Raw genomic sequence first — 26,102 nt, forward strand, 5'->3', positions numbered from 1 at the left:
GCGTGAATCTCCCCTGATCCTAGAATTTGCATATATCGATTTCACACAGACGCGCCTGGAGGTGGGACCAAGTCGCTCCGCGCTTGCTAATTGGACGGAGCAAAAGTGGGCGTGTAGCGTTTGTGATCCGAATTTTCCTCGGAAAGGCCACTATTTGCGCTCGCAGCTCTGTGCATATCGCTGAACGGGCCCAAGACAGCCCGACACTCAGTGTTCACAGTTGGTGCGGGAATGGCCGTGGAAGGAGAGAAGTGAGGGTGGTGGAGGGTTTATCGGTGATGGTTTGATGGTTATGGTGCCATTTGGGAATGACGGTGATGCGATGTTTGCGGGATTGAGTTGTGAAGGTAAAGGTCGTGGCTGTTGGCGTTGTTGTTGTCTGAGGGTTGGAGCGTGGTTGTAGTTGGTGACGATGGCTGGCGTGGTGGTTGTTGTGTGATGGCGGTTGAGACGTGGTTGGTTCAAAATAAAGGTAGAACAGAAAAACGGCTATCTCAAAGCTTCGCAGCCCGGATGAATCACATTTATTCCCTCTAAACAACGGGTTTGGGGCTAACTACACATGTACTTACAGAGATATCTCACCTACGGGCCCTTCATGGTGTAATGCGAATTTCCACAACCATAACTATATATATATATATATATATATATATATATATATATATATATATATATATATATATATATATATATATATATATATATATTGTTGTGGTTGAGGAAATTCGCAAACCACCATTCAGGTCCTGTAGGTGAGATATCTCTGTAAGTACATGTGTAGTTAGCCCCAAACCCATTGTTTAGAGGGAATAAATGTGATTCATTCGGGCTGCGACCCTTTAAGAAAGCCGTTTTTCTGTTCTATCTTTATTTTGAGCCAACCACGTCTCAACCGCCATCACACAACAACCACCAACCGCAACGCCGCTTCACAACAACAACAACGCCAACAGCCACGACCTTTACCGTCACGGCTCGCTCCTGTAAACATCGCATCACCACCATTCCAAGTGTCGCCATGGCCATCACCGCCACAATAAACCCTCCACCACCTTCACCTCTCCTCCTTCTGCCGCCATTCCCACACCACTTGTGAACGCCGAGCGTCAGGCTGTCCTGGCCTCGTACAGGGCGCTCGCTGAGCCGCGGGTACAAAGAGCGGCCTTTCCGAGGGGAAGTTGGATCAGGAATGATACACGCCCACTTCTGTTCCGTCCAATCATTAAGCGCGGGGCTATTTGGCCCCGCCTCCAGGCGCGTCGGAGTAGAATCGATATATGCAAATTCGAGGATCAGGGGAGGTTCACGCCCACTTTTCCTCCGTCCAATGGGCGAGCGCGGCTCCGCCCCCGAGCTCATCCTGATCCGGAAATTTGCATATGGGTTCTCCTGCCGTACTATAAAGCGCCGAGCGCGGGGCGAATTCAGTCAGTTTTGTTTTGGGTCGGAAGCAGTTGGAGGCAGTCACAGTTTTGGGCTCGGGCGAGTTGGAGAGGTGTGGCGGCAGCGGAGTGTGGCAGCAGCAGTCAAGACGGGTCTGGAGGAGAGTCGGTCTGTCGGGGTTCGGAGTCTGTCGGGGAGCTGCAGAGAGGGGAAGCCGGGAATGCGGTCGAGGTCACAGTGGAGTCGCTCGTCGCGGGACCCAAGCAAGCCAGCTATCCTCTTTCCCCAGAGCATCAACAACCCCCCCTGTTTCCCCCTGCGCTGAGATAGTGCGAAAAAGGGGCCCCGTTCCCACCCCATTCCAAGCAGTGCCAACGAAACCTGTGGAGGAGCGCGGAGTCGGGGCACCGCCGCGGCATTTGCGGCTCATCACAAGACGGGTAGGCTCTGCCCGGTCTCGGCCCACAGGCCCGTCTGCCCCCTTGTCGTTGAGGGTGGCCCTTTTCTTTTGCTTTTGAGTATATGTGTTGTCGGCGCCGTCTGTAAAGTAAAACTGTGTAAGTGTTGCCGTGTGCTCGCGTAATCGGTAGTAGATCTGCATTGTTGTGTTTCTTTTGTTGCAATTGCTTTTGGTGCATAATTGTTGTAATTGTATATGTGTGCTCTCCATGTGCCGTGGAATAAATGTGCCTCATGTTGAACTGTTTTTCCCATTTCGCTTCATCTTTTCTTGAATTGAATCTCCATCTTACTTCACGTAAAGGGTTGGTAGCGGGCTAAATACGCCGGATAATTAATTGGAACCGTCGAGGTTGACGATAACACCGCTCGGTTATCCCGATAGTACGGAACGGGTCGCTTAAAGTGGCCCGTGTCTGGAGTCGACCTGCGGAGAGGTGCGATTGCCCGGTCTACCCTCCGTGTGGGTACTTAGGTAGGTCGAATTTGGCGAACAACCCTATCCCACGCGGGGGGCCGATTGGCACGATCGTGGTGTGGCCGAAAGGCCCACCCGTGACTAGTTCCCCGCGTTAGTCCAAGAGGGTCACGACGGAATTGTCCGTCCGGTGGGTGACGTGCCGCGATTAGAGTTACGTGGCCGCTCGCACGCCGGCGGGCACGAATTCGCAACAATATAATTAGAATTTCGTCTCTCCATGACCTCAACATCCTCACCACAAACAGGTACAGACAGGATAGCAGCATCCAAGATGTCATTGAAAGCCTGGATCTTAGTTTTGACCCAGGAAACCCGTAATCCCAGCGGCTCCAACTCCTCATTCAGCACCTCGAGGGCCCCCAAAAGGATATCTAGAGTGTCTGCAAAGATGACTGCATCATATGCGAAATCAAGGTCAGAGATCTTGACATTCCCTTGATCTTGACATGATTTATATCATCCCATGAGGTTAATAGGTCAATGAAGGCGAGCTGATTGGTTCAGCTTCAGTTGGTCAACTTGCCATGCATACGTCTTCCTGTTAAACCCCACCGAGAGAAGAAACTTTCGTGAAGAGCACGGGTACCACGTGATTTATCAGTTCCGCAAAGTTGTTCCCTTCCGGTGCACGTGGGGTGCTGCATTACGGAGCAAACAACGTGCCTCAAGATAACGTGATTCCAGACGTTCTAAACTCGCGCAGCCCTTGCACGAGCATTTTAAGTGCGTTGTCATTGTGTTTAAAGACTGAGAATTTTAATTTCCCAGTTGTTTTTGTGCCATTTGGCTTCGCGATACTGACAGCAGCTTTGATGCTCGGAAACATCTCACAGCTCTTAAAGATCCCGATATGAAACCATCTTTCTGGTCCGGGTTCAGAGCTGTCGTTTGATGTGTGCCACACATCTCTAACTGTGATGCTTTCTTGTTTACCTTTTGAACCTTCCCCATGGTGGCTCCATTTCATGGACCTGCTTTATGTTTTACCTTTCGCAGCATTCTACAGCCACAAGTGTGATCCACCACAGTACCCACACAACGGGCGATTTTCACAAGCCATGGTTATTTCTGAAACGAACAACAGTAAGCAGGTGTGTGAACGCTTTGTCGAGGTCGGTATATGTTTTGTTCAAGTCATCAAAGTGCAACTCTCACTCCACCCTGGGATTAATAAAACGGACGTAAGGAAACATTATCCGTCTTGTTGGAATTTGATTGGTGACAAAAAACTCTTTTGATTTGAAAGGATTTAGAATATTTTATTTTTACCCTCGCCAGAGGAGAGGGTGTTGCATTTGGGTCCGTTTGTTCGTCTGTTTGTCTGCCCAGAACTTTCGTGTTTTTCTCCGCAACCGCTTGTCGGATTGAGACGAAATTTTCACCATTGGTGCGACTACTCATGTAGAATGTTGGATTGATAATCATGACGTCATAGGTCGTGTGGTGTGGCAGCCATGTTGGGAAAACGGAAAAACTTTGGACCACTGTATCCCTGAAACTGCACCAAGGAAAAAATTGAAACTTGGCACATAGCAAGTACTCATGGGGAATATGTGATTTTTATGACGTCATAGGTGCCCTCATTACGACGTCATAATTGCATATGTAGAACGCTACCTCCTTTCAGTATGAAAAAACTTGAGGGTCATCTAGGGATAAAATGGTCCACAGAAAAAAATCATGATGTCATCGGTCATGTGATTTGGCAGCCATAGTGTTTAAAAAAAAAACAAAAAAAAAACCTTCAAAAACGTTCTTCTCTGAAGTGGCTGAAAAGATCGAGGCGACACTTTACACGTATGACCGCCTGTCCATGAGGAACAATAGGATCACACATATGATATCATAGGTCACATGGTTTGGCAGCCATATTGGATTTACCCTAAAATCTATAGAAATACACCACTCAAAAGAAGTCCTGGCGATGGTATGCAATCTCTGATTGCTCTTTTTCTTGTTTATTTTAGTTCATTTACACGCCGCATGTTTCACACTGAATGTTCTAAAAAATATATATATATATTCCAACATACAACGAAATTCTAATTATTGTGAGATCGAATATCCAAAGGAGAACTCTAATGCTAAATTGTCTTCGTCAAAGTGAACCCACCTATGTATTTCCATGGTCAGGTATTTTTTTTCTTTATTACAGGGTGGAGGAGAAGATGTGGTGATAAAATGGTGGTAATTCCAGTTCCCAGCAATGCTCAAGCCCGTGTTAAAGTTTGATACAAAATTACTTCGTTGGGTTCTAATGCTGTACCGAAGTTCTCCGAATTAGTTTCGTGAAACGTAACACCGTGTATCGATTCATAAACAGCTGGTTGTGTGATTGCTCCAGAATGCCTCTTGGGCTTAAGTGACCCGAGATGTCCTTGGATCATGGTACATTGAGTAATAAACGTGTCGGTGTTTTCCGCAGAGTTCAAACTCGATCCACCTGCAGTCCCAGGACGGTTCTTTGCAGCACCTGCACAGCATCTCTCCCGGGCCGGGACTCCCCACAGGTGTTCTTACTCGACACTATAAATACATTTCATGATGTCATGCTAATATAACCTTCAGCCCGAGCATAAAAATATGCGTCAAGGTAACCAAGAAGATATGTGAAGTTGTGTTGCAAGAACTCATCGTAATGTTTAGTTTTAGTAATGTAACTCGTAGTAATAGTTTTTACTTAGAAAAATAATGCTTGTGGAAGCTCTTTTAAATTACCTTTTTTTTCTTCTAATTTTCCCAAAATATACTGTCAAAAATAATCAGAACTTAATTGACTGAATTCAAATGTTTTATGGAATTTTTATACAAATACTTAAACTCATGGGAGAGCAAGACAAATGAGCGTGGGAGGTTGATGTATCGAGAGCACAGTGCTTGAAAGGATGTGTCTTGGAATGAACAGGGGACAACAAAGAAATATAAAACAGAGGGTAGCATGAAAATGGACAGATACAAAGCAATACCACAGTGAGGGACAAAATAAGACAAAGGAGGACGATGTGAGCATTTGGAGACCTTGACAAGTATGGGGTTAGTAGATAAGCAGGTGGAACTTGCTGCATCCGAGGGGAGTGAATGCTTGAAAGGACAAGAAGCACAAGGCCCAATAAAAGGTGAAACTAGATTTTAAAAAAAAGACTCCAAACGTGTTTCTATGATTGGTCACTGTATCTCAGCATTTTTAGTAATGTTGCTGATTGCTTGAGCTTTTGTCTCGACATCTTCTGGGTGGGGGGCTGGAGGGGAAGGGATGGGGATTGGGGGCAGGGGGGGGAGATTGTATGCAGGAGTTCCAGGCCATACTGGTAAACAACAATCCTTTGAGCTTCATACAAACCCTATGTAGCTTGTGAGAAGTCGTAGCAAGCCAAAAACAATATATGCTCAATGGAAAAAGCACTGTTATACTTTTTCTTTGGAATATAATATGGAAAGGATTTTCAGGACAGGTCATGTCATATGTTGAGATGCAAGAGCTTGAGAAACTGTAAATTAAAGAAATATATGTCACAGTTGAAAATATGAGGATTGTTAAGGTCATCTTGTTGTTACGGTCATTAAAAGAGCAAGGACACAAGTTGAAAGTCATGTTTCAGGTGTCATCGGACCAGCTTTTGCCCATCTGTAGATCTACTGAAATGAATGCATCTGCGTTCCACTTGCCGTTGAGGCAAACTTGCCGTTTGGCCGTTTGCCAAACAAGAAATCAGCAAAGTTCTTCCAGGGACACAGAAAGATAATTTACTCGTTAGAAACAAGATTGGTCCTAAAAGTCTTCCGTACTAGTAAAGTGAACCTACATGAGGAGAGCAGAGTAAGATTTTCATGAAGAGCATGCTGCTTGAGATTGCAGGAAGTTCATAAACCAGGCACAGAGACTGCTTTGCATGCCCGTGGCAGAAAGCTTAACAAGCAGGGATGGATGCCAGACTGTAAAAGCATGGGAAATTTTTTTGGTCTTTCATGAGTCTTGCTCTTGTAAAAATTAAATAATTTAAAAGTCTAGAGGCATTGCCCTGACTTCTTGCATATCGTTAAGGCCTAATCCTTTGCTCTTCCGACAACAACAAAAAACAACCCAGCATCCAGCAATGAATAAACAGTTTGGAATCCAAAATTGTCGACTTTGATCAAACCCATAAAAAAAGGAATGTCTTCACTGGTGCTGCAATTATGGATCCCATTATGGTTCGTATGACTGGAGAGTGACAGTAGTTGCTGTCCCTTGAAGCTGAGGGTGATGTCGGCATCTCAAAAGAAAGGGGGGATGTCGAGGTCACACATCTGTTCGTGTGAGTAGAGTCCTATTCTGCTCGAGATACATCGGCCAGTCACACTGGAAAACTTGGTTTTGCTCTGATTGTTGTGTCCCATGCCACTTTTGTCGTATAGCCTCGGCTGGTTAGTCCAAGTCTTGCTTGGACTCAGCATTATTTGCACCTTGCAAAAACTGCATGACACCAAGCTGTTCGACACTTGGCTATTTCTGCCGAGCTCTCCAGGGGGATCCTGGCTGCAGTTAGGTGTCATTTAAGACAGTCTTTGTCGTGCGTCTTTGGGCGACCACAGTAATCGTTACCTAAAGAGAGCTCTCCATATGAACACTGCTTTAGGGGTGTGATGGTCATTCATTGATCTTGCCGCGTGTCCCACCCACTTCAGTTGTCTTGCCTATAAGACAGTCTCGACACTTGTCATGTTGGATGTTGCAGAACCTCTGCATTTGTCACATGGTCACACCATTTCATATCAAGGATTAAGCAAAGAGGGTTTAGTTGGAAATTGGTTAGCTTTGTTTATGTGCCTTTTGTCGAGTAATGGTCTCAGATGAGTGGAGAAGCCATGGTTGTACAACAGCTTTGTGTATTTAGTGGAGACTTTAATACCACGTGGAGACCGTACCGTCTTCTTAAGATGGCCAAAAGCACCTGCTGCGGAGGACATTCTTGCAGCTAGCATTGCAAAGAAACAATCATCATTGGACACTATGTAGCCAAGGTAGGTGTACACATCTACAGCATTGATAAGTGTTGTTGATAGATACTTCCGGTTTTCTGGAAATGGCAATAGGGGGTGGTTGATGCATGATTTTGGTCTTCCTTAACAGACAGAACAAAACCAGTGCTGATGTCTGCAAACTTTGTGGTCAGGTGTTGGATGGTGGTTTTCGAGTGGGCTATCAGTGCAGTATCATCTGCATACAGTAACTCGTGCACACATAGTTGAGTTGTCTTTGATTTTGTGCAAAATCGATGGTGGTCGAACAACTAGCCGTTGTTTCTAGTGTTGATGTGCACTCCATCGGTGACATCTTTCGAGAAAATTTCCAAGTTGCCAGATATGGAATAATCTTTCGAGAAAAAAGACAGGTACAAGGTGAATAAGGTTGGAGCAAGCACACGCCAGCCCTGTTTAACTCTGTTCGTTCCAAGGAAGGGTCGGGATGTTGATCCTGATATTGCTACTTGTGCCTGCATGCTGTCTTGGGGTAGATCATCAACATCCAAATAGTCTGAGGACAGTTTGTGCACAGCATACAACAGTGGAGCACCAGTGTGTTAGCACACTTGTGCAGGTATCCCATCCAGACCAGCAGCATTCCCATTACCCATGAGCTTGGTAGCATAATCAACTTCTTGGAATGTAGTTGGGTTGCCAAGATCATTATGCGTTGGGTGCTGATGCTCCAACGACTAATTGTAGGAGGTAATCTTTCACAGTGGAGGGTTTGTTGAGAAAAGCCTCAAAAGTGTTCTTTCCGGTGGTAGAGATTACCTGTCTGATCAGTTAGTCGGGTAATTCCAACAACTGATAGCACAGGGTGAGGTTGGTGAACTCCAATGTCAATAGATGATCTTCAGGGCAGCATAAACTCTTTCTGTGTAGCTCTTCTCTGCTAGTTATTGAGGCTCCTCTGTTTTCATGTTCCACCAGCAGCCCTGCATGTGTTCTAGTTGGTGTCTTTTTTGAAATGTTTTTTTTGTATACCATGTCGAGGCTCATGTAAGAGCTAATACACAGACACATCTCACAAGGCAGGAGACAAGAGGGATGGGAAGCATAAAATAGTGGGGAACAAAGACGATAGGAGATCTGTGGACGGGAGAGGGATGGGGTGCAGTACATGTTGTAAACAATATAGTACTACAGGAACTTTCAGGAAGGAAAACAGGGAATTTGAAGGAGGTGGGTTTGGGGTGGGTTAATGGGGGTAGAAAAGATAAATATTTTGGATGGGGGAAGATATGAGATGGTTGTGAACAGCTGTTTTGAAGACTTGGAGGGAGGAGTGGGATTGAAGTGAGCGTGGGAATTTGTTCCAGAGGTGGGGAAAAAAAAGAGGAATGAAAGAGTGAAGGTGAGTGAGCAGTGATTCTCGATATTGGCAGTTTCACCAGAAGGGGTTTTTTTTTGGTGGACCTTGAGTGCCCTGAGGAAAGATAGGGGGGGGGGGACAAACAGAGCAGGAGGACAAGGCCAGAGAGGAGACGGTAGAAGACAGAAAGACCACCGACCTGCCTCCGGTGAGAGTGTGAGAGTCCCAAAGACTCAGCCTCATCACGGGAGATAGCAATGATCCTAAAAGCCTTGGTTTCCACAGTGTGAAGTCGAGCTAGGTGTGAGGCAGGAGCGCCATCCCAGAGTTGGGAGCTGTACTCCATCAGACTGCAGATGAAAGCTTTGTATGTGGTTAGAAGCTCAGGTGTGCCAAGGAAGGACTTTGCACGACGTAAAATGCCCAGTCGGCGACTGGCTTTGGAGGCGAGCTTGGAGATATGGCTTTCTCAGGAAAGATCATGGCAGATAGTGAGACCCAAAAGCTTGAATGAAAGGACTTCTTCAAGGGGATTGCTGAGAAAGTAGATGGGGGACGGAGGGGGTGATTCCAGATGGTCCTTTTGGAGAGACATGGTGAGGGTTTGATATTTGTCAGGATTGAAAGACATGTTCCACGTGTTTCACCAGCTCGTGATTTTGTCCAGGTCTGCAGAGGCTGCTGCCTGCTGATCAGAGAGATGAGAGATGGTACAGGTGCCAGCATTTTGAGCAATGATGTTGCCAAGAATAGAAACATCTGTCAGGAACAGCATATAAGGTATTAGCAATTGTAAGATCAACTTCCTTGGACAGAAACAGTAGAAGTTCCTCATTCGGGTTACACCCCTGCTTCCCTGCGTTTGTCGTTGTTTTTACCTGACCAGAAAATGTGTAATTTTTCTCTCAAATGTAACCTGTGTGAGCTGGCCTGGTTTCTTGTATGGAAGCTACTGTATGTTGATGGTGTATGTCATCACAGTGGCTAAATATGTTTTGCTGGTAGATTGTTATTTTGGGCATCTAGTAGCGTTCTGACATTCCATTATGCCAAAGTCATTTGTTTCCTTTTACTTGCTTTGACCCCACTGTAACAGTATTGGGTCCACTTGCAACCTGATTCTATTTAAGATCATCCCATTATAAATTTTACCAACCACTGGTGTTGACTTGATCCCTCAATAGTTTTCAGGTGGACCCAGATTATATTTTTGGGATCCAGGATAATGGTGCTTTTTGACCATATCGGTGGTTTAACACCTGCTAAAACCTTATTGCACACCTGAAATAGCTGACTGTCCAAAGCCCCACTTTTCCAAACTTCAGCAAAGATGTTATCCAGTCCCCTTGCCTTGTTAAAAGGCTCCCTCGAAAGGACAGGGGAAGACTTATTGCTGTTGTCAGGTTTGTTTCTACAATGTGTACCCCCAATTTTAATGGTGCCCCAGAGGTTCTTCGACCCCCCTAGGAGTACTACTTCTTCATCTTTTAGCATCCTCTTATCATGGTGGCATGTCATGCTTTCTAGTGGCGATGATCATGGTGCAGCGTTTTCTCGGAGTTGAGGTTTTTTTGATGGACTAAACCACCATTTAGGTTTTCTTTTCTGTCAATTTCCGAGCTATATCTCGGAGCTGGCTGGAAATTTCAGAATGAAATTTTGTATCAATATTGTGGTTGACGAAATTTTTTGACATTGACCTAATTTTCAAGGGTATGACCTAATTATAGATATTTAACATTTTTCACCAAAACTCGACTAAGGTTTGTCCGATGATTGGACCGAAATTTTCCTCACTAGATATCCTCGAGAAAATCTTACCCTTACGGGTTAAAGGTCAAGGTCTTACACCCCAAGGAGTACTAAATCACCATTTAGATTTTTTCTCCCTTTTTTTCTGCCAATGTCGAGGACTTTCAGAATTAAATTTTGCATCAATAATGGGAATAAAAATTATGCGGGATTGACATAATTGTTTTGATCTTGACCTAATTTTAAGGTCATGACCCAATTGAAGACATTTTAACATTTTTCACCCAAACTCGACTCTAGTTTGTCCGATAAGAATGAAATTGCCATCTCTAGATAGTTTAGAACAAGTCACATATTCGATTAATTCACATCACACCCTTTCGGGTTAAAGGTCAAGGTTAAATGGTGGTCTGAAAAAAGACATGTTGTTTTTGTCATCATTCAATTTTGCCAATGTGGGATCTCAAAGACCACTTGACCTTCCAAGATGTTCTTGCATCATAATAGTGTACCTGCATTGAAGTTGTACACCTGATACTCTATCTGAATAGTGTCTTTGACATACCTTTTTTTTCAGATTGTGACCTAATTAACAAAAAAACACATTTTTGATCCTAACTTGAATAATTTTCCTGGGATTTTTCACGATGTTGAGTTTTTTGGTTAGATTGTAGATAGGGGACACATTTTCTTAATTTACCCTCTATCCCTAAATGTTGAAAGTCAAGGTTATATGTTGGTCTGAAAAAAAACATGGCCATCATTGTATCATGGGACGAAGGTAAGTCGCGAGCAATCGCCAACGGTAAGCCTCCCCGGTCAGAGGAGCTAATTTTAAGACATACCTGCCCGGCGAGGGGAGGCTTACCCTTGTTGATCACTTTGTGATCGCAGATATCTACTTTGATATGGTTCTCATAGTTTTCTCCATTCATCGAGTGTAAAATCGTAAGTTTTGATTGGCAATGTTGCATCATTCCTTCCACTTTCACATTCGTCCCTTGCTATTTTCACCCTTGAGTTGTCCACCCCTCGTAGACTTTGTATTGGTCATTAAATTAACTGTGGCCCATACTAATCGGCTCTTTTCTTCCTCAGCAGCGAGTGTTGTGGTATCTGTTTTTTGGAGCACACATTTTTCTTGAGCCCGAGTGTACTCGGAAGCCTGTTTTAGGTTATCCTTTTCCTCATCTAGCCTTGTACTGTTATCAGGTGTTAACCTCATTTTTTTGCTCTTCGTATCACTGTTTCAGAGTTTCTCTCTTTTCTTTGGCTTCTTCATCTTTCTGTGGGGACAAATTGCTTCTGCTTTTCCTGTTTCGGTAAATATTTCTCTGCAGCCTTTTTGAAGGAAATTATTATTTTACTGTAAATTAATTTGGCAGGATCATTTACATTTATTACACCAAACAATTCAAACCTGTTTCTAGCTTCAATAGTCTTAAGCAAGAGTAAAGCATGGCTAGAGGCAAAATGATAAATTATCAACACAAATATGTTTCCTGAAAAAAATAACAAAGAATAAATAACTCTTTCCTTTTCCATTCTCTCTGCCCTCTTCCCTCTTCCCTCACCCCAACCCACCCTTCCACCGTACGCAGGTATGCTTTAATATTCCACTAATTGTGAATTAATTGTATGTTATTACTTGTGTAATATTTTTCCAACAGTGGATGGAAGCCTTCGTTGTCAGACATGAGATCAGGAATATCTGTCGAGACATATCTTGTGCTTTCAGCACAGTCTGGCATCCTGCCTTACTCTGCAAACTCTACCTATGACATCCAAGGCCAACTCCACCCATGGCTTACTTACTTTGTCTATTCTCATGAAAAATGTGTGGCTCTCAATGGAATCCTTTCATCTCCTCTCCCTGTCAAAGCTGGAGTGCCCCAAGGCAGTGTTCTGGGCCCAGTCCTATTCCTGATCTTCATAAATGATCTCTCTTCCTCTCTGGAAAATCCTCTTTATCTCTCTGCCGATGATTCTACCCTCTGCCTTGACATTCCTCATATTTCGTATAGGCAGGCTGCAAACAGAGTATGTACCCTCTTCCCTCTCTTTAGACCTTGACAAAAATCACAAGATGGTCAAACACTTGGAATATGTCTTTCAATCCTGACAAATCTCACACTATCACTATCTCTCCCCAAAAGGACCATCTGGCAAACCCTCCTATCTACTATCTTAACAATCCTCTTGAAGAAGTTCAGTCACAAAATCCTGGGTCTCACTATCAGCCATGATCTTACTTGGGCAAGCTGTTAAAAAAGATGGCCTCCAAGCCAGCCGCCGACTGGACATCCTCTGTCGCACAGTCCTTTTTTGGCACACCTAAACTCCTATTCACCTTCAAGACCTTCATCTGCAGCTTTATGGAATACTGCTCTCCCCTCTGGCATGGAGGCCCTACATCACACCTTGCTCTGATTGACATCATGGAAACCAGGTCTTCAAGATCAATGGAATCTCCTGCCATGAGACTGAGTCTATGGGCCTATCACTTTCACATCAAAGAGAGGTCACTGGTCTCTCTGTCTTCCATCGCCTTCTCTCTAGTCTTGCACCCTCTGCTCTTTCCGTGCTCTGTCCCCCACCCCACTCCCACCCCCCAGGTTTCTGCAGGGCACCATTCATCAACCTTCTTCTGATCCACCATCAACCTTCTTCGAATGAAACTCTCAAAATCCAGAATCATTGCTGACCTTCACTCATTCGTTCCTCTCCCCCCCCCCACTTGTGGAACCAACTTCCTCAATATCTTCAATCGCATTCTTCCCTCCAGAGCTTCAAACACCAGTTTATACCATCTCAGATCACCCCCAATCCAAAGCAATAATCTTTTCTACACCTGTTAGCATCTCCCATCCCCAGGCTCACCTCCTTCCAAATTTCTGAAAAGTTCCCTTCTGAAGATTTTCCATCTGTTTCCATCTTGTCCACCCTATGCATCCCCCTACCCCTCATTCCTCTCCACACCCCTTATTTGTCCAGGTCTCCCTCTATTTTGTTCTCTAACCCTGCTGTTGGTGTGTCCCCCACCCCAACTCCCCCTCCTCTCCCTGCTATTCCTTTTGGTTTGTTGTTTCCTGATCAATTCCAAGTTGTCGCTCTTCCACAAGCATTTACCTGATATACAAAAAAAAAAAAAAAGAGCGAGGACTATCTTAATGAAAACTTTATTTTATAAAATCCAGGGATACATCTTTATACGCCTGACATATATATATATATATATATATATATATATATATATATATATATATATATATATATATATATATATATATATATATATATATATATATATATATCGGGGTGCATTATGTGATACTGGTCGTCCGTCCGTCTGTCTGTCCGTCCGTCCGTCCGTCCATTCCTGTCCGCACTCTAACTCCCAAAGTTTTCAACTTTCACGTTTCATATTTGGTACATAGGTACAGACTTTGGAGACGGTGTGTCATGACATACGTTCGTCATCTAAATTGGTTGCCATGGCAACCAGGATGCTGTTTTCCATCCGTTCCTGTCTGCACTCCAACTCCCAAAGTTTTCAACTTTCACGTTTCATATTTGGTACATAGGTTCAGACTGTGGAAACGGTGTGTCGCGACATACGTTCGTCATCTTCAGTGGTTGCCATGGCAACCAGGATGCTGTTTTCAATGTAGTAGCACAATTCTGTATTTACCTTCTTGTTCGGGCGTATATTGTGCTCACTTGCACTCTTGTTCCAATTGTTCTGATGCCCTGCAGAGTTGCTCAATTCCTTGCCATGTCTTTTATTTTATCCAGTGATCTCTGTCTCATGAAGGAGCTTGTGCATAAATGACATGTCGGACAAAGACATCAGTAGACATCAGTATTCCTTTAACATAAATTACCAGGACATTATAAGACAATGGACAAATACATTTATGATACATGGGATTTGAGCAAGGTTTCAGATGGGAGCATTAACAAGATCAAGATTCTTTGACTGCCCGCCTTTCGTCTTTGGGAACGAACACAACAGTTCCCTATGTGCCTTACCCTTCACATTCTGACGCCTGCCACATACGATCCATCATTGACAAACAGAGTATGTGGGAAAATCACTGGAGCCATTAATTGGATGGAAATGAAGTTTCTATAAAGTGAGAAACACTTCGCTGGCACTCTGGAATGCGTTTCTTCTTCAGTAACGTGGATTGGGTTTTTATAACCAGTCATATTTTGTTCATTATACTTAAAAACACGAATGACCGCACTGTTGTCATAATCTGCGACACAAGATAGACATGTTTAGCCTCCTCTGTCCACTCAACTCCCTCATCCTTGCTCATGCCCCACATGTCTACGGGGTGAAAGTTGGGTCTGAGGATAAAAAAAAAAATCATTACCCATGGCTCACATTACATTCTCTAACCTGTCTCATTAACCTTGTGCCATGTCTGTCCCGTGTTCCCATGTGAATCAATACGATTAGATAGATATCATTCATAGTGATTCCAAACAGGGGATTTACCTTTATATCTGTTATCTCAATTTTGGGGTATGTGTCTCTCTCTCCCTCTCTCTGTCTGTGGTCATAAACCTTTTGTTCATGAAAAACCTCTACGTGGCCATTCAAGGTACGGGACTTCGCCATAAAGTGCGAGTGAATTGGCTTTAAAAATTCGGTAGCGGCTCCATTGGGAAACGCACATTTAAAACACTCTTAAAATAGCTGATTCGTCACAGTAATATCAGAACAAGCTGATCCGTCACACCTTCACGGATTGTTTAACTCCAATATGGAATATAACCTTACTAATAATTTTTGTTTAATTATTACTTGATTTAACCTTCCGAATAATTTTTATTCGACATATGATTGGATTTTTGGGGGTCTCTCATCGTGAGAAAAACTCGACCCAAACAAAGCCAATGGAAATCTAATGCAACAAACCCAGACAATGTATAATCAGCAGAGGTCTTCAGGCCTGATGTGTTCGGCCCACCAGAAAACAGATATGGTGGCCATATCGTTTTATCTTACGTCATTTCCAGAACGGCTGGACAGATCGAGGGGAAACTTCACACAAATGTTCCCCAAGCCTTGGGATACCAGGTTATTCACGAATAATTGATAGGTCACATGGTCTGGCAGCTGAATTGGATTGAGCAAAAATCCTTTAAAAATCATTTCTCTTGAACAGCTGAATAAATCGATGTGAAACTTCACAATTATGATCTAGTATTGATGTGAAATGTATGTTTTAAATTTCAATCTGATCAGACGCATGGTCTTGCAGCCAGAATTATTTAAATGTTTGGATCTGGGTTCTTTTTTTTGTTTTTAGAATAAGGCTCACTTGGCTGTTCCTGGGTGGGTTTGAGGGTAGAGGAGTTGCAGCTGAAATGTGAATCCTATCCAGGTTCCTCCTGATGACTTCATCTTCACTTATTGCTTGTTCGGGTTCCTTCTGTTTACTCCAATGTAGGACTGTACCTGTTTGGTCTTCCATTTGATTTGAATTTATTTTATTCCCATTCTGAATTCAATGACACAAAAATAAATGTCATGGGTCAGGGTCAGGTGTCCGATTAAAGCGGGACGTCTTGGTACCCGGTCATCACTGCCAGCAGTTATAAAGTGGCAGTTCTGATTATGTGTCTTATTAATTATGTAACACACCAGTACACAAACACCACACAAAATACACCACAGAAAACGACACAAACACCACGTAAAACAAGTCCTGGCGAGGATCCGCAATTGTTTTTCTTGTTTATGTTTTGCTTTCTTTACCATTTCTTTATTTTCATCATTCCAACATCGCTCAAAATGTCCCACGTTTCTTTCTTTCCTGCAGTGTCCTCTTCTGGCCTTGTGATGTTTCACACCAATCCAGCCTCAGATCCACACTCACAATTACTCTCGCAAGGGCACGGTAACATCGACGTCTTCCTCGGTGAGCAGATCGTGTCATCTGCCCAATGACCTCCAGATTGTGGTCCAGATATCCTGGCCGGCTGTTTCAGCCTGATTTGGACATTGTTATGAAGCCACTGGACTGGCGGGACTTGTCAATGGCTGCTCTTTTGGAACTCGATCAGAGAACAGAACTTGCACAGTGAGACGTTGACGAAGACGAGGTGCAAATGCGAAGAGCAACATCTGATACTTGCTATACATCTGGAACAACTGTACGGTCCGAATAGAATACTTGTAACTTACTAGATACGTCAAAAAAAAGAGACTTGGTGTTGAAAAGTTTTCTATTTTGAGGCCCTGTAATTTTTGGAATTCGCTGGTGGAGCTGGGGAGCATTTGATTAACTGAATGCATAACGGAGCGTCTCGTCACTGGAACCAGCCGAGTAATAAAGGAAGGTAAACATGAAATGTGAAGATTCTAAATGAAAACTCAGATGCAATTCACTTTAGTTATGAAGAACAATTGAGATTTTTTGTTGTTGTTGTTGTTGTTGTTGTTGTTGTTGTTGCCATTTTTCTAATTGTGAAGATTAGCCAGTGTATTATTTTGTGTGGAAGAAAATTTATGCACAGTATTATTTTAAAATTCTTTGTAATTTGAATGGAACACATCACACTGCACAGGTAATGAAGGTAAGTTTATTATTTGTTTGTTTTTGTTTTTATTTTTCAAATGCTGCAAGGCTCTCGTCACAGCAATGCCGGAAATGATTTTTCGTCCATCATAATTGCTTGGTTATGTTTGTTTGATGATTTTATGCTACTTTCCCAGTAATTTTGGTTTGTTTAATCAATCGGAACACGATGAACGCACCAGCACGTCAGTCAAGCTTGCCGGGTCCCCGGAGTTGTTTGAATACAACGAACACGACAAAGATAGAAAATTCCTTTTCTCGCAGCAGATTCAGGTGGTTTGTTGATCTCTTACCAAAACGTTCGCCTTTGTTGAGAAATCCATTTCTCCATTCACAAGTCCTGGAAGTGCTTTTTCACCACGCTATCAAAATGTAATTTATATTAATTCTTTACGCATCGTCCACAGCTGGTTGTTGATTGATAAATCTGCACTATAGATGCCTCTGTACAAATGCTTTTTGAATGCATTCTGTATGAATGTGAGCCTTAACATCGTATAACTGTCAATAAAACAAAAATAAAAACACTGATATAATGCGAAAAGTGTCCTTTGGATCTGACCGGACAAATGAAGGCATGGTTGCTAAAATCTGTGTAACTCCTCGACGAAGTGTCCTTTTGGAAACATTTTTTCCCCGTTGATGTCTGTTGGACTGGCTGATCGATCAAGCGAAGTTTGATGACAGACTCGGGTCTATAATGTAATGTGCATGCATGACCGGGAGAAATTAAATAAATTTGAGTCTTAAAATTTTAAAAATTGTTTTAGTATATAGGGTTCAAGACCAGACTTGGTCGCGTAATGGTTAGAGTGTCCTCTCCGAGTCCGGGAGGTCGGTGGTTCTAAACCCCCGGCTGAGTTGTACAAAATATTAAAAATGGTTTGTGGTGCTACCTTGCTTGATGTTCAGCATTAGAAAGGATACGAGCATGGACAATCCCCATTGGTTGAGATCAATGGGGAAGAGGAAATCCTCCTGAATGAATGCCCTGCTGAGTGTGGTGAGAAAGGCTGCATCATTGCTGATGTCACTGGTACCCAGAGTGCCCTGGGAAGTGATGACACTTCCCCCAATCGCAGTGGCTGTTTGTCTCATCTAAATGTCTGTGTGTGACATATTTATGTGGCAGCTCCACTTCAAGACTTTGATCCTGTTAAATAATTCTTAAAAAAAAAAAAATAAAGATGGCATCTGATTTTGATTAAATGACAATGGATGGCATTTTGACAAGGGTCATACAGACAATTAAGACCAAACGTAGATAAAGCTTTGGGCCGAGTGGACAAGTTTAGTAAGAATACAACATGTGAGTGGGGTATCAACTGGAGATGGTGACAGGTTGTCATCTTGAAGGGCTACAGGTCAAAGTACAAAAGGATAACTATAAAGAGGCAACACCACAAACGAGAGAAAAGTTTGGTTCGTCTTGGAAGGTGTCAAGGAATGAGTCAGGTCAGGTCAGGTATGGGAGCATGTGCCAGAACAGCGCGTCGCTGCGTCCACTTTCCACCGGTACTCCAGGGGCCTCCGTCTGGCTACGTAGGGTTAGCTGAGTGTGTGCCTGAACATGTGTTCGTGGCCGTCTAAGACGAGCCATTTGTTGACACTTTCCATTTATCCCATCTTACAGAGGTAAAACGTTTGACTTCTTCGTTCGCTACATTGTCCTGGTGAATAATACACTGGGGGAGCGTCCTCACTGGCCATATTTATCAAAAATTACCGATAAATCGCCGATCAGCTGCCGGTGATTTCCTCTCTGCAGGAAGCTGCCATCTTGGACAACTTAGCTGGTCACATAACAGTCTCATACCTGCCAACCCTTTTTGAAGGAAAAGCGGTAGGCTGGTGTGCGACGCAGTGACACGTGTCCCTGGGGGGTCCGGGGGGCATGCCCCCCGGAAATTTTTCAAAAAAAATGAAGCAAAATGGTGCAATCTCCTACATTTTGAGACCACAGTTAGCTGAAATATATCAACATATTTCTAGAGTGAAAAAGAGAAAACTTAACATGATTGATCTACTCACCAATCTATATTTTTCTAAGACATCATGATCATCAGTCACGTTTCCATAAATTACTCACTGTCCAAGCTCTACATGTATGTGCCCATACATGTACACAAGAGTTGACATAAACTCACTGATACATCTTTATGAATGAAATGACTGGCCACTCTGATTTCATAACATATTTACAGTTTTCAGGTTTGAACAGTTAAGATGCACATTTCGCTATTCAGAGCCTGGTAGGTGGCAGATTTGGCCTTCTTAAGAAGGTCGGCATCTGGCTTCCACGAGAAGCAGCTGACTCCAGCCGGCTTGAAGATGTTAATCTTCCCTGCCAGCAAACCACACAGAGTGTTTCTGACGCCATGGCTGTCCTCGTACACGCTTGACTTGGCGTGACCTTCCTTGCCGCGTCCCAACGTGCTCCTCTGATCAGTTGTCATTTTCTTGACCATGCTGAAAAAGGGACTTACAGTAGGCGTTACTGTGAGGGATCAGCAGGACGTGTTTGGCCAGTCTACAGAGCGATGGCTGATGCCAGTGGCAGGGTCCGTCATCTTCTCCATGGCTGCCCAAAACACATCCACCCTCTCATCTGGGTCATATGCTGGCAGGGTGACATCTGACTGATATGTGCAGAACTCTCTGCACAGCGCATCTCTGTTCTCTTCTGGGGCAACAGACGCAGGGAGCTGTTCAACCAGTGTAAGTAGGCTCTGCATGGAAGCTGTCTTGGAGGAGGCTGGGTCCACGATGACCGCATTCCTGATCAAAGGGTCCTGGAATGGGAATTTGTACGTCATGTAGGTCAGGGAACCAATGTAGAACATTCGAACCTTTGCTCTGAATTTAGTCACTTCACTGGTCCCCTCTTCTTCACAATGAACTGCATTGCCTGGAAACCGACAAATAGCTCCCTGTTCGACCTCTGGTTGTCCTGTTCAGTGACGGCTTGTATCCTAACAGCTTGTATCCCCCATGACTGATGGAGAAGTCCGATCGACACATATCACAGAAGGCATGTCCGTCTACCTCACGCGAAGCCTTGATACACTTGAACTCTGTTGTCCAACTTGGCTTAAACTTGTTGACCCAGCGTGGGGGTGGTTTTTTATTTTCTGGTGTTTGCATTGTTGTCGTGCACTGAAGCGATGAGTCCTCTCTGTTAACTGCAGTCTTTGATCATGAATGGAAAATGGCGCGTTGTCTTGAAATGAATGCCCACTGTTTCCTGTCGTCCCATTGGTCATGCTTAGTTTGGAAGCAATAACCAATCGCTGATGAGATAAGAAATCAAGGTCAGGCACGAGTTTTGTGGAATGTAGAAGCAGCCGCATGTAATATGATCTTGGAAGTGAGAAACGAACGCAAAACTGAAAAAAACATGACTATTTTTTTTTTCCGATAATTTCCAAATGCGGTATGTCTGACGAATAAAATCGGTATGCGTTGGGAGCTATAGAAAATCGGTAGGCTACCGCGCAAATCGGTAGTGTTGGTAGGTACGCAGTCTGACGTAATTTGCATACGATGTCAGCCCTGATCTATTGGCTGTCGAGGCGTCACATGGCCCACACGTGATCCGAGTGGAGAAAATTCAAATGAGAGAACGCGGGAAATGCATCGATTTTCAAGATGAAAATGCACAATAACTGCAGCTATTTGGGTGGAGAACTTTTGGATACGTATGTATTTGGATATATACTATCATATTATCAAGGTTTTATCTACCCCCCCCCCCCCCCACTGATGAGTGGAACGAAACTGCACGATACAGCTTACGGCTGATGGCCTATATTGTGTGCAGTTCTGGTCACCACATCTCAGGGAGGTCTGAGAAATGCTTGGGGACACATTTAAGTCACAAAATGGCCACCAGTCGGCTATCTTAGGATCCGATCTTGAAACAAAATGAAATGCTAATGTAAGCCATCATTCTTTATCTGTGTAGCATGTTTTAGATGGGTAGATGCATGTCCAAGAAATGGTTGAGGAAGTGTTCGACGCTGTTTTTTTTTTTTTAACAATTAAAATGGCCACCAGTCGGCCATCTTAGATGACATCATGAAACAAAATGATGTGCATATGTATACCATCATGTGTTGTCTTTGTCCTAAGTATGAATAAAATCGGTCCATACATCTCCGAGATATGGTTGCGGACGCACGTACACATGGACACAAAAATCGAAACCAAATCCACAAGCCCCCATTTTGGACGACGTCCAACGGGGGCTAGTAACATCCAAAATAAAAGCAGATCACACAAAAAGGTGAAACCATTCAAACCCAGGCCAGACAGCTTAGAATGAGTGTGCATACCTCTCAGCCATCCTGCTGTGGTGTGGGGATTCATTGCTTTGTAGCCACTGAAAACATTTTTCAATTCTCTCTTGAACTCATTGTCCTGTTGCTTTACTTGTCCTGTTGCTTTACTCATTCTCACCCTCCAATATATTTTGCCTTCCTAACTATGGGGATGTCCCCACGGAGAATCGAGCCATGGTCACCTTGTCTACTGCTCGCGCCACGGTCGTCTTCGCCTGCTTTATTATTTCCGTTGCACTCAGTGAAGTTACACTTTGGGAAAAACAGTAGAAAAACAGAACAGTAGAAAACGTGAAGTTTCATGCTTTGGCAATTTCACATTTTCTTGTGTCACCATGGAAAAGGGGGGTGCACAGCTTTGTTTAAAACTTATAAGATAAAGTAAATGTCGAGTTTATAAGAATCACGAATTTCTTTAAATTTTCAAATTTTCACACTTATCTTGTCCACGAGATCCGATCCTTAGATCCGAAATCATATTCCGATTATATATATTTAATTAGTCCGTGTGAGTATATCGCGTTTCCAAGGCAAAGCATTTTTAGAGGTGAAGTTGCGTTGACCAAGGATAAGCCTTTCATGAAGGTAAGCCGTAATTTCTCTTCAAAAGGGGTGTTTAAATTTACCCAAATACCCAGTGAGGGTTAGGGTTAGGGTTAGGGTGACAGAGTTAAAGTTAGGGTTAGGGTGAGAGTTAGAGTTAGGGTTAGAGTTAGGGTTAGAGTTAGAGTTAGATTTAGGGTTAGAGTTAGGGTTAGGGTTAGAGTTAGAGTTAGGGGTAGGGTGAGAGTTAGATTTAGGGGTAGGGTGAGAGTTAGATTTAGGGTTAGAGTTAGGGTTAGGGTTAGAGTTAGAGTTAGGGGTAGGGTGAGAGTTAGATTTAGGGTTCGGGTGAGAGTTAGAGTTAGGGTTAAATTTACCCAATTCATGCACTCCCTTGCAGTTCCCTTCGCTGTTAGGGTTAGGGTTTGGGTAGAGTTAGGGTTAGATTTACCCAATTCATGCACTCCCTTGGAGTTCCCTTAGCTGTTAGGGTTAGGGTTTGGGTAGAGTTAGGGTTAGATTTACCCAATTCATGCACTCCCTTGCAGTTCCCTTCACTGTTAGGGTTGGGGTTTGGGTAGAGTTAGGGTTAGATTTACCCAATTCATGCACTCCCTTGGAGTTCCCTTAGCTGTTAGGGTTAGGGTTTGGGTAGAGTTAGGGTTAGATTTACCCAATTCATGCACTCCCTTGGAGTTCCCTTAGCTGTTAGGGTTAGGGTTTGGGTAGAGTTAGGGTTAGATTTACCCAATTCATGCACTCCCTTGGAGTTCCCTTCACTGTTAGGGTTGGGGTTTGGGTAGAGTTAGGGTTCGAGTTAGGGTTAGATTTACCCAATGAATGCACTCCCTTGGAGTTCCCTTAGCTGTTAGGGTTGGGGTTTGGGTAGAGTTAGGGTTAGATTTACCCAATTCATGCACTCCCTTGGAGTTCCCTTCGCTGTTAGGGTTAGGGTTTGGGTAGAGTTAGGGTTAGATTTACCCAATGAATGCACTCCCTTGGAGTTCCCTTAGCTGTTAGGGTTAGGGTTTGGGTAGAGTTAGGGTTAGGGTTCGAGTTAGGGTTAGATTTACCCAATGAATGCACTCCCTTGGAGTTCCCTTAGCTGTTAGGGTTGGGGTTTGGGTAGAGTTAGGGTTAGATTTACCCAATGAATGCACTCCCTTGGAGTTCCCTTCGCTGTTAGGGTTAGGGTTTGGGTAGAGTTAGGGTTAGGGTTCGAGTTAGGGTTAGATTTACCCAATTCATGCACTCCCTTGGAGTTCCCTGAGCATGCATGCGAAGGTTGGGGCCACTGGGCTTCATGTTTTTTCGAGTTATGGAGGAGACACATTGATTGACTGACGCTGTTCACTTGTATTTTCAGTAAATGGTAGAAACACGACACCTCTCATCCATGGATAGTTATTATATTCCTATGTTGCTGTGAGTCCAATTTTCATTCAAGAACAAAACAATTGCGGTTAAGAATGTTGAAATAGCCTCTGTTTTGTTTAGATGCTGGAAATTATGCTAAAAGACAATTCCGAATTGCATATTGTGCAGAAGTTCAGAGACACTGCATCCACTGCGCTTCCGTCATCCACCCAACCAGAAACTGCTTTGTGGAACTCCAATAAATTTGTTGAACATTATCTCTCTTTGGTAAATCCGTGCTGACTGCCTTTATTTAGTTTGTGTCTATTCTAATGTTTCCCTATCCGTTCCTTCGTCTCCAGCACCTTCCCTGCAACTAAGGAAGCTTTCTTAAACCGAGGTGTTTGTTGTTACATTTGCTTTTGCTGCTTTCCAATCTTCCAGTACCTGTCCCGACTCACATGAACCGTTAAAGAAGAGCTGTAATGAGCTGCAACACTGATTACTTACCTGTGAAACACCAGGATGGCAGAAACCAGCATTGTGCCCAAATGCAGCAATGGTGGCCAAACACATGTGGATGTTTGCAGATTGAAGAACTGCACAAACCAATCCTTTTCCAAATATGGCAGAGCAGGTGGAGAAGACATTAAAAGCACGAAGCTTGTACATTAAGCAATGTTTTTGTCATGGGCTTTCCAGGTGGAGGACAAAAGCAGAAACTGTCAATTGTGTTTTTACACTCTTTTGAAATGTCAAGTTTTGGAATTTCAGGCCAATGTATGAAACAGTTTTCCTGAAAGTCAAATTGCATCTTCCTCATGAGGAGAAATCGCATTGTGAAAAAGCCAACAAGATCAAAATGGAAGACCAAATGTTGCATCTGAGTCATCAGAAGGAAGCCGAATAAGTAAAGAGCAAATATGAAGTCATCAGGTGTAACCCGCATAGCATTCGGGTTTCAGCCGCTACTGTACCCTAAAACCCATCCAGGCACAGCCAACTGAGCCTTACAGAAAAAAAACATTCTGCAAGAATTCACTTCTCCGAGACAGAAAGAGAAATAAAGAATAAAAGAGACAAAAGAAAAGAAAAAGCAAGAATTAGAATGGATAAGGAGAAATGTGAAAAAGTAGAAAGAAGTTTGAATGGAATAAAGAACAAAGATGTCGGGAAGAACCCGGACGGATAGATTTCAGCAGTTACTCCCCAGGCTCAAACGCAGCAACAGGTACAAGCTACCGGAGGTCCGTCAGCGGGGAAGCACAATCCACACAGCATCGGGATAAAGAACAAACAGAACGAAATGGAAGACCAAAATACTGTATTGAAGAGATCAGCAGGAACCTGAAGAAGTAAAGAGCAAATCTGGACTCATCAGGAGGAACCTGCATAGTATTCGTGTTTCAGGCGCGACTCCACTACCTTCAAACCCGTTTGATTAAGTTTGTACCATATCCTGATGTTGCGTGGACTGTGCTTGGTGGAGAGTTATTAAAGGATTAAATTTTCCTGCAGAAGATGCCAAAAGTACAGAAACCACAGGAAATGTGGAAAAGGAGATATGGTTGGTTTGTTTGTCCTTGTGGTTAGAGAACTTGTTATATGAGATTGATCTTTGCGTGTTTCCCATTTCGGTCACTTGTCTCAAAATGCCCTTGCCATCCATGCAAAGGGACATTCCATCCATCCATCCATCCATGGGGACCATACTCTGTGCAGAGCGTTAGTGCTGCCTAAGCAGTCTCCCTGGCTATTGGACACAATCCTGGAAGGGTCGCCACTCCGACACAGGATAAAAGGAACATTGATGCATCTTAGTGTTGTTATATTGTGACATATAAAAGAGTGTCCAAGTTGTGCATGTGTGTCTGTGTGCCTGAACATGCGTGTGCATCTGTAAATGTCTGTATTATTGAGTGGATGGCAACCTCGAGACAGGACGCAACCACAACTGAACGGTTACCGTCCTCACGAAAGCCAACACTTCAAGGACAGTGAAACTATTATTGTTTCTCCTGAGCCAGAGCCCAAGTGTTGTCATGGGCCTGTGCTCCAGCAGAGCCGATTACAGCACCAGTTATAAAACAGTATTGCAATCGATGTAATCCTCCAGGAATCTGAAATAAACCTGATCAGCATCAATATGCAAGCCATTCATTACTTTACAAAGAAATCATTTTTTGCACAAGAAATGGTGGAAACACAAAAGCTGGAGCAGAACATACATGGTGCTGCCTTCCACCTCAGGTCGTTCACCTATCCAAGCCTTGGCAACTCGCGAATCCCACTGCCCCATCCTCCCTGCACGCTGTCAGACGGCTGTGGATAGATTTTCTACCTCTGTCGTGGGGGGAATGTGACTTTCAACCCATCCTGCTTGTCCCCACCCGGTTATACAGAGAACAGACAAGAAACTTTAACCCGGCCATCTGCAGTGCCAATAGAAAGCGTACAGCTCTTTCAAAATCTTCAGAAAATTTATTAAAAATACAAAACGAGAATATCTTGGTTGGATAAGAGTCCACCCCCCCTCCCCCCCCCCCAGAGTTATTACTTGGTGGAAGCACCTTCAACAGCAATTCCAGCTGTGAGTCTGTCTTCCACTTCTTAATGATTGCCTTCACTGTGCTCCAAGGGATATTCAAGGCCTTTGAAATATTTTTATACCCATCCCCTGATCTGAGCCTTTCCACAACTTTATCCCGGTGGTTCTTTTGAAAGCTCCTTGGTGCTCGTGGTTGAGTCTTTGCTGTGAAATGCACAACCCAGCAGAGGAAACCTACAGGAACAGTTGATTTTATTATGAAATAATCAGAATCACTCCAATTTAACACAGGTGGAGGCCAATTAACTTGGTGTGTGATTTT

At 43.6% G+C, this 26,102-nt stretch overlaps 1 protein-coding gene and 1 long non-coding RNA gene across 3 annotated transcripts in view; one reads left to right on the top strand and one right to left on the bottom strand.

Annotated features, from left to right (window-relative positions):
• The window catches only part of LOC147011238 (hepatocyte nuclear factor 1-beta-like), a 77,839-nt gene extending 60,302 nt beyond the window's left edge, over nucleotides 1-17,537 (top strand). Inside the window, exons 8-11 of one of the 2 annotated variants that reach the window (XM_085859235.1) lie at nucleotides 3,323-3,417; nucleotides 4,752-4,836; nucleotides 9,313-9,425; nucleotides 16,235-17,537. In XM_085859235.1, coding sequence (XP_085715361.1) covers nucleotides 3,323-3,417; nucleotides 4,752-4,836; nucleotides 9,313-9,383 — 251 coding nt within the window. In that variant the 3' untranslated portion in view covers nucleotides 9,384-9,425; nucleotides 16,235-17,537. The remainder of the gene's footprint in view (nucleotides 1-3,322; nucleotides 3,418-4,751; nucleotides 4,837-9,312; nucleotides 9,426-16,234) is intronic. The other variant, XM_085859234.1, reaches the window with a different exon arrangement.
• LOC147011239 (uncharacterized) overlaps nucleotides 1-26,102 on the bottom strand; it is a 202,695-nt gene that overhangs the window by 12,370 nt on the left and 164,223 nt on the right. The gene's annotated exons all lie outside the window — the stretch shown is intronic.

The sequence above is a fragment of the Eptatretus burgeri genome, chromosome 16 (assembly GCF_056783735.1).
Source record: "Eptatretus burgeri isolate ZD-2024b chromosome 16, Ebu_testis_v1, whole genome shotgun sequence".
Lineage (NCBI taxonomy): Eukaryota > Metazoa > Chordata > Myxini > Myxiniformes > Myxinidae > Eptatretus > Eptatretus burgeri.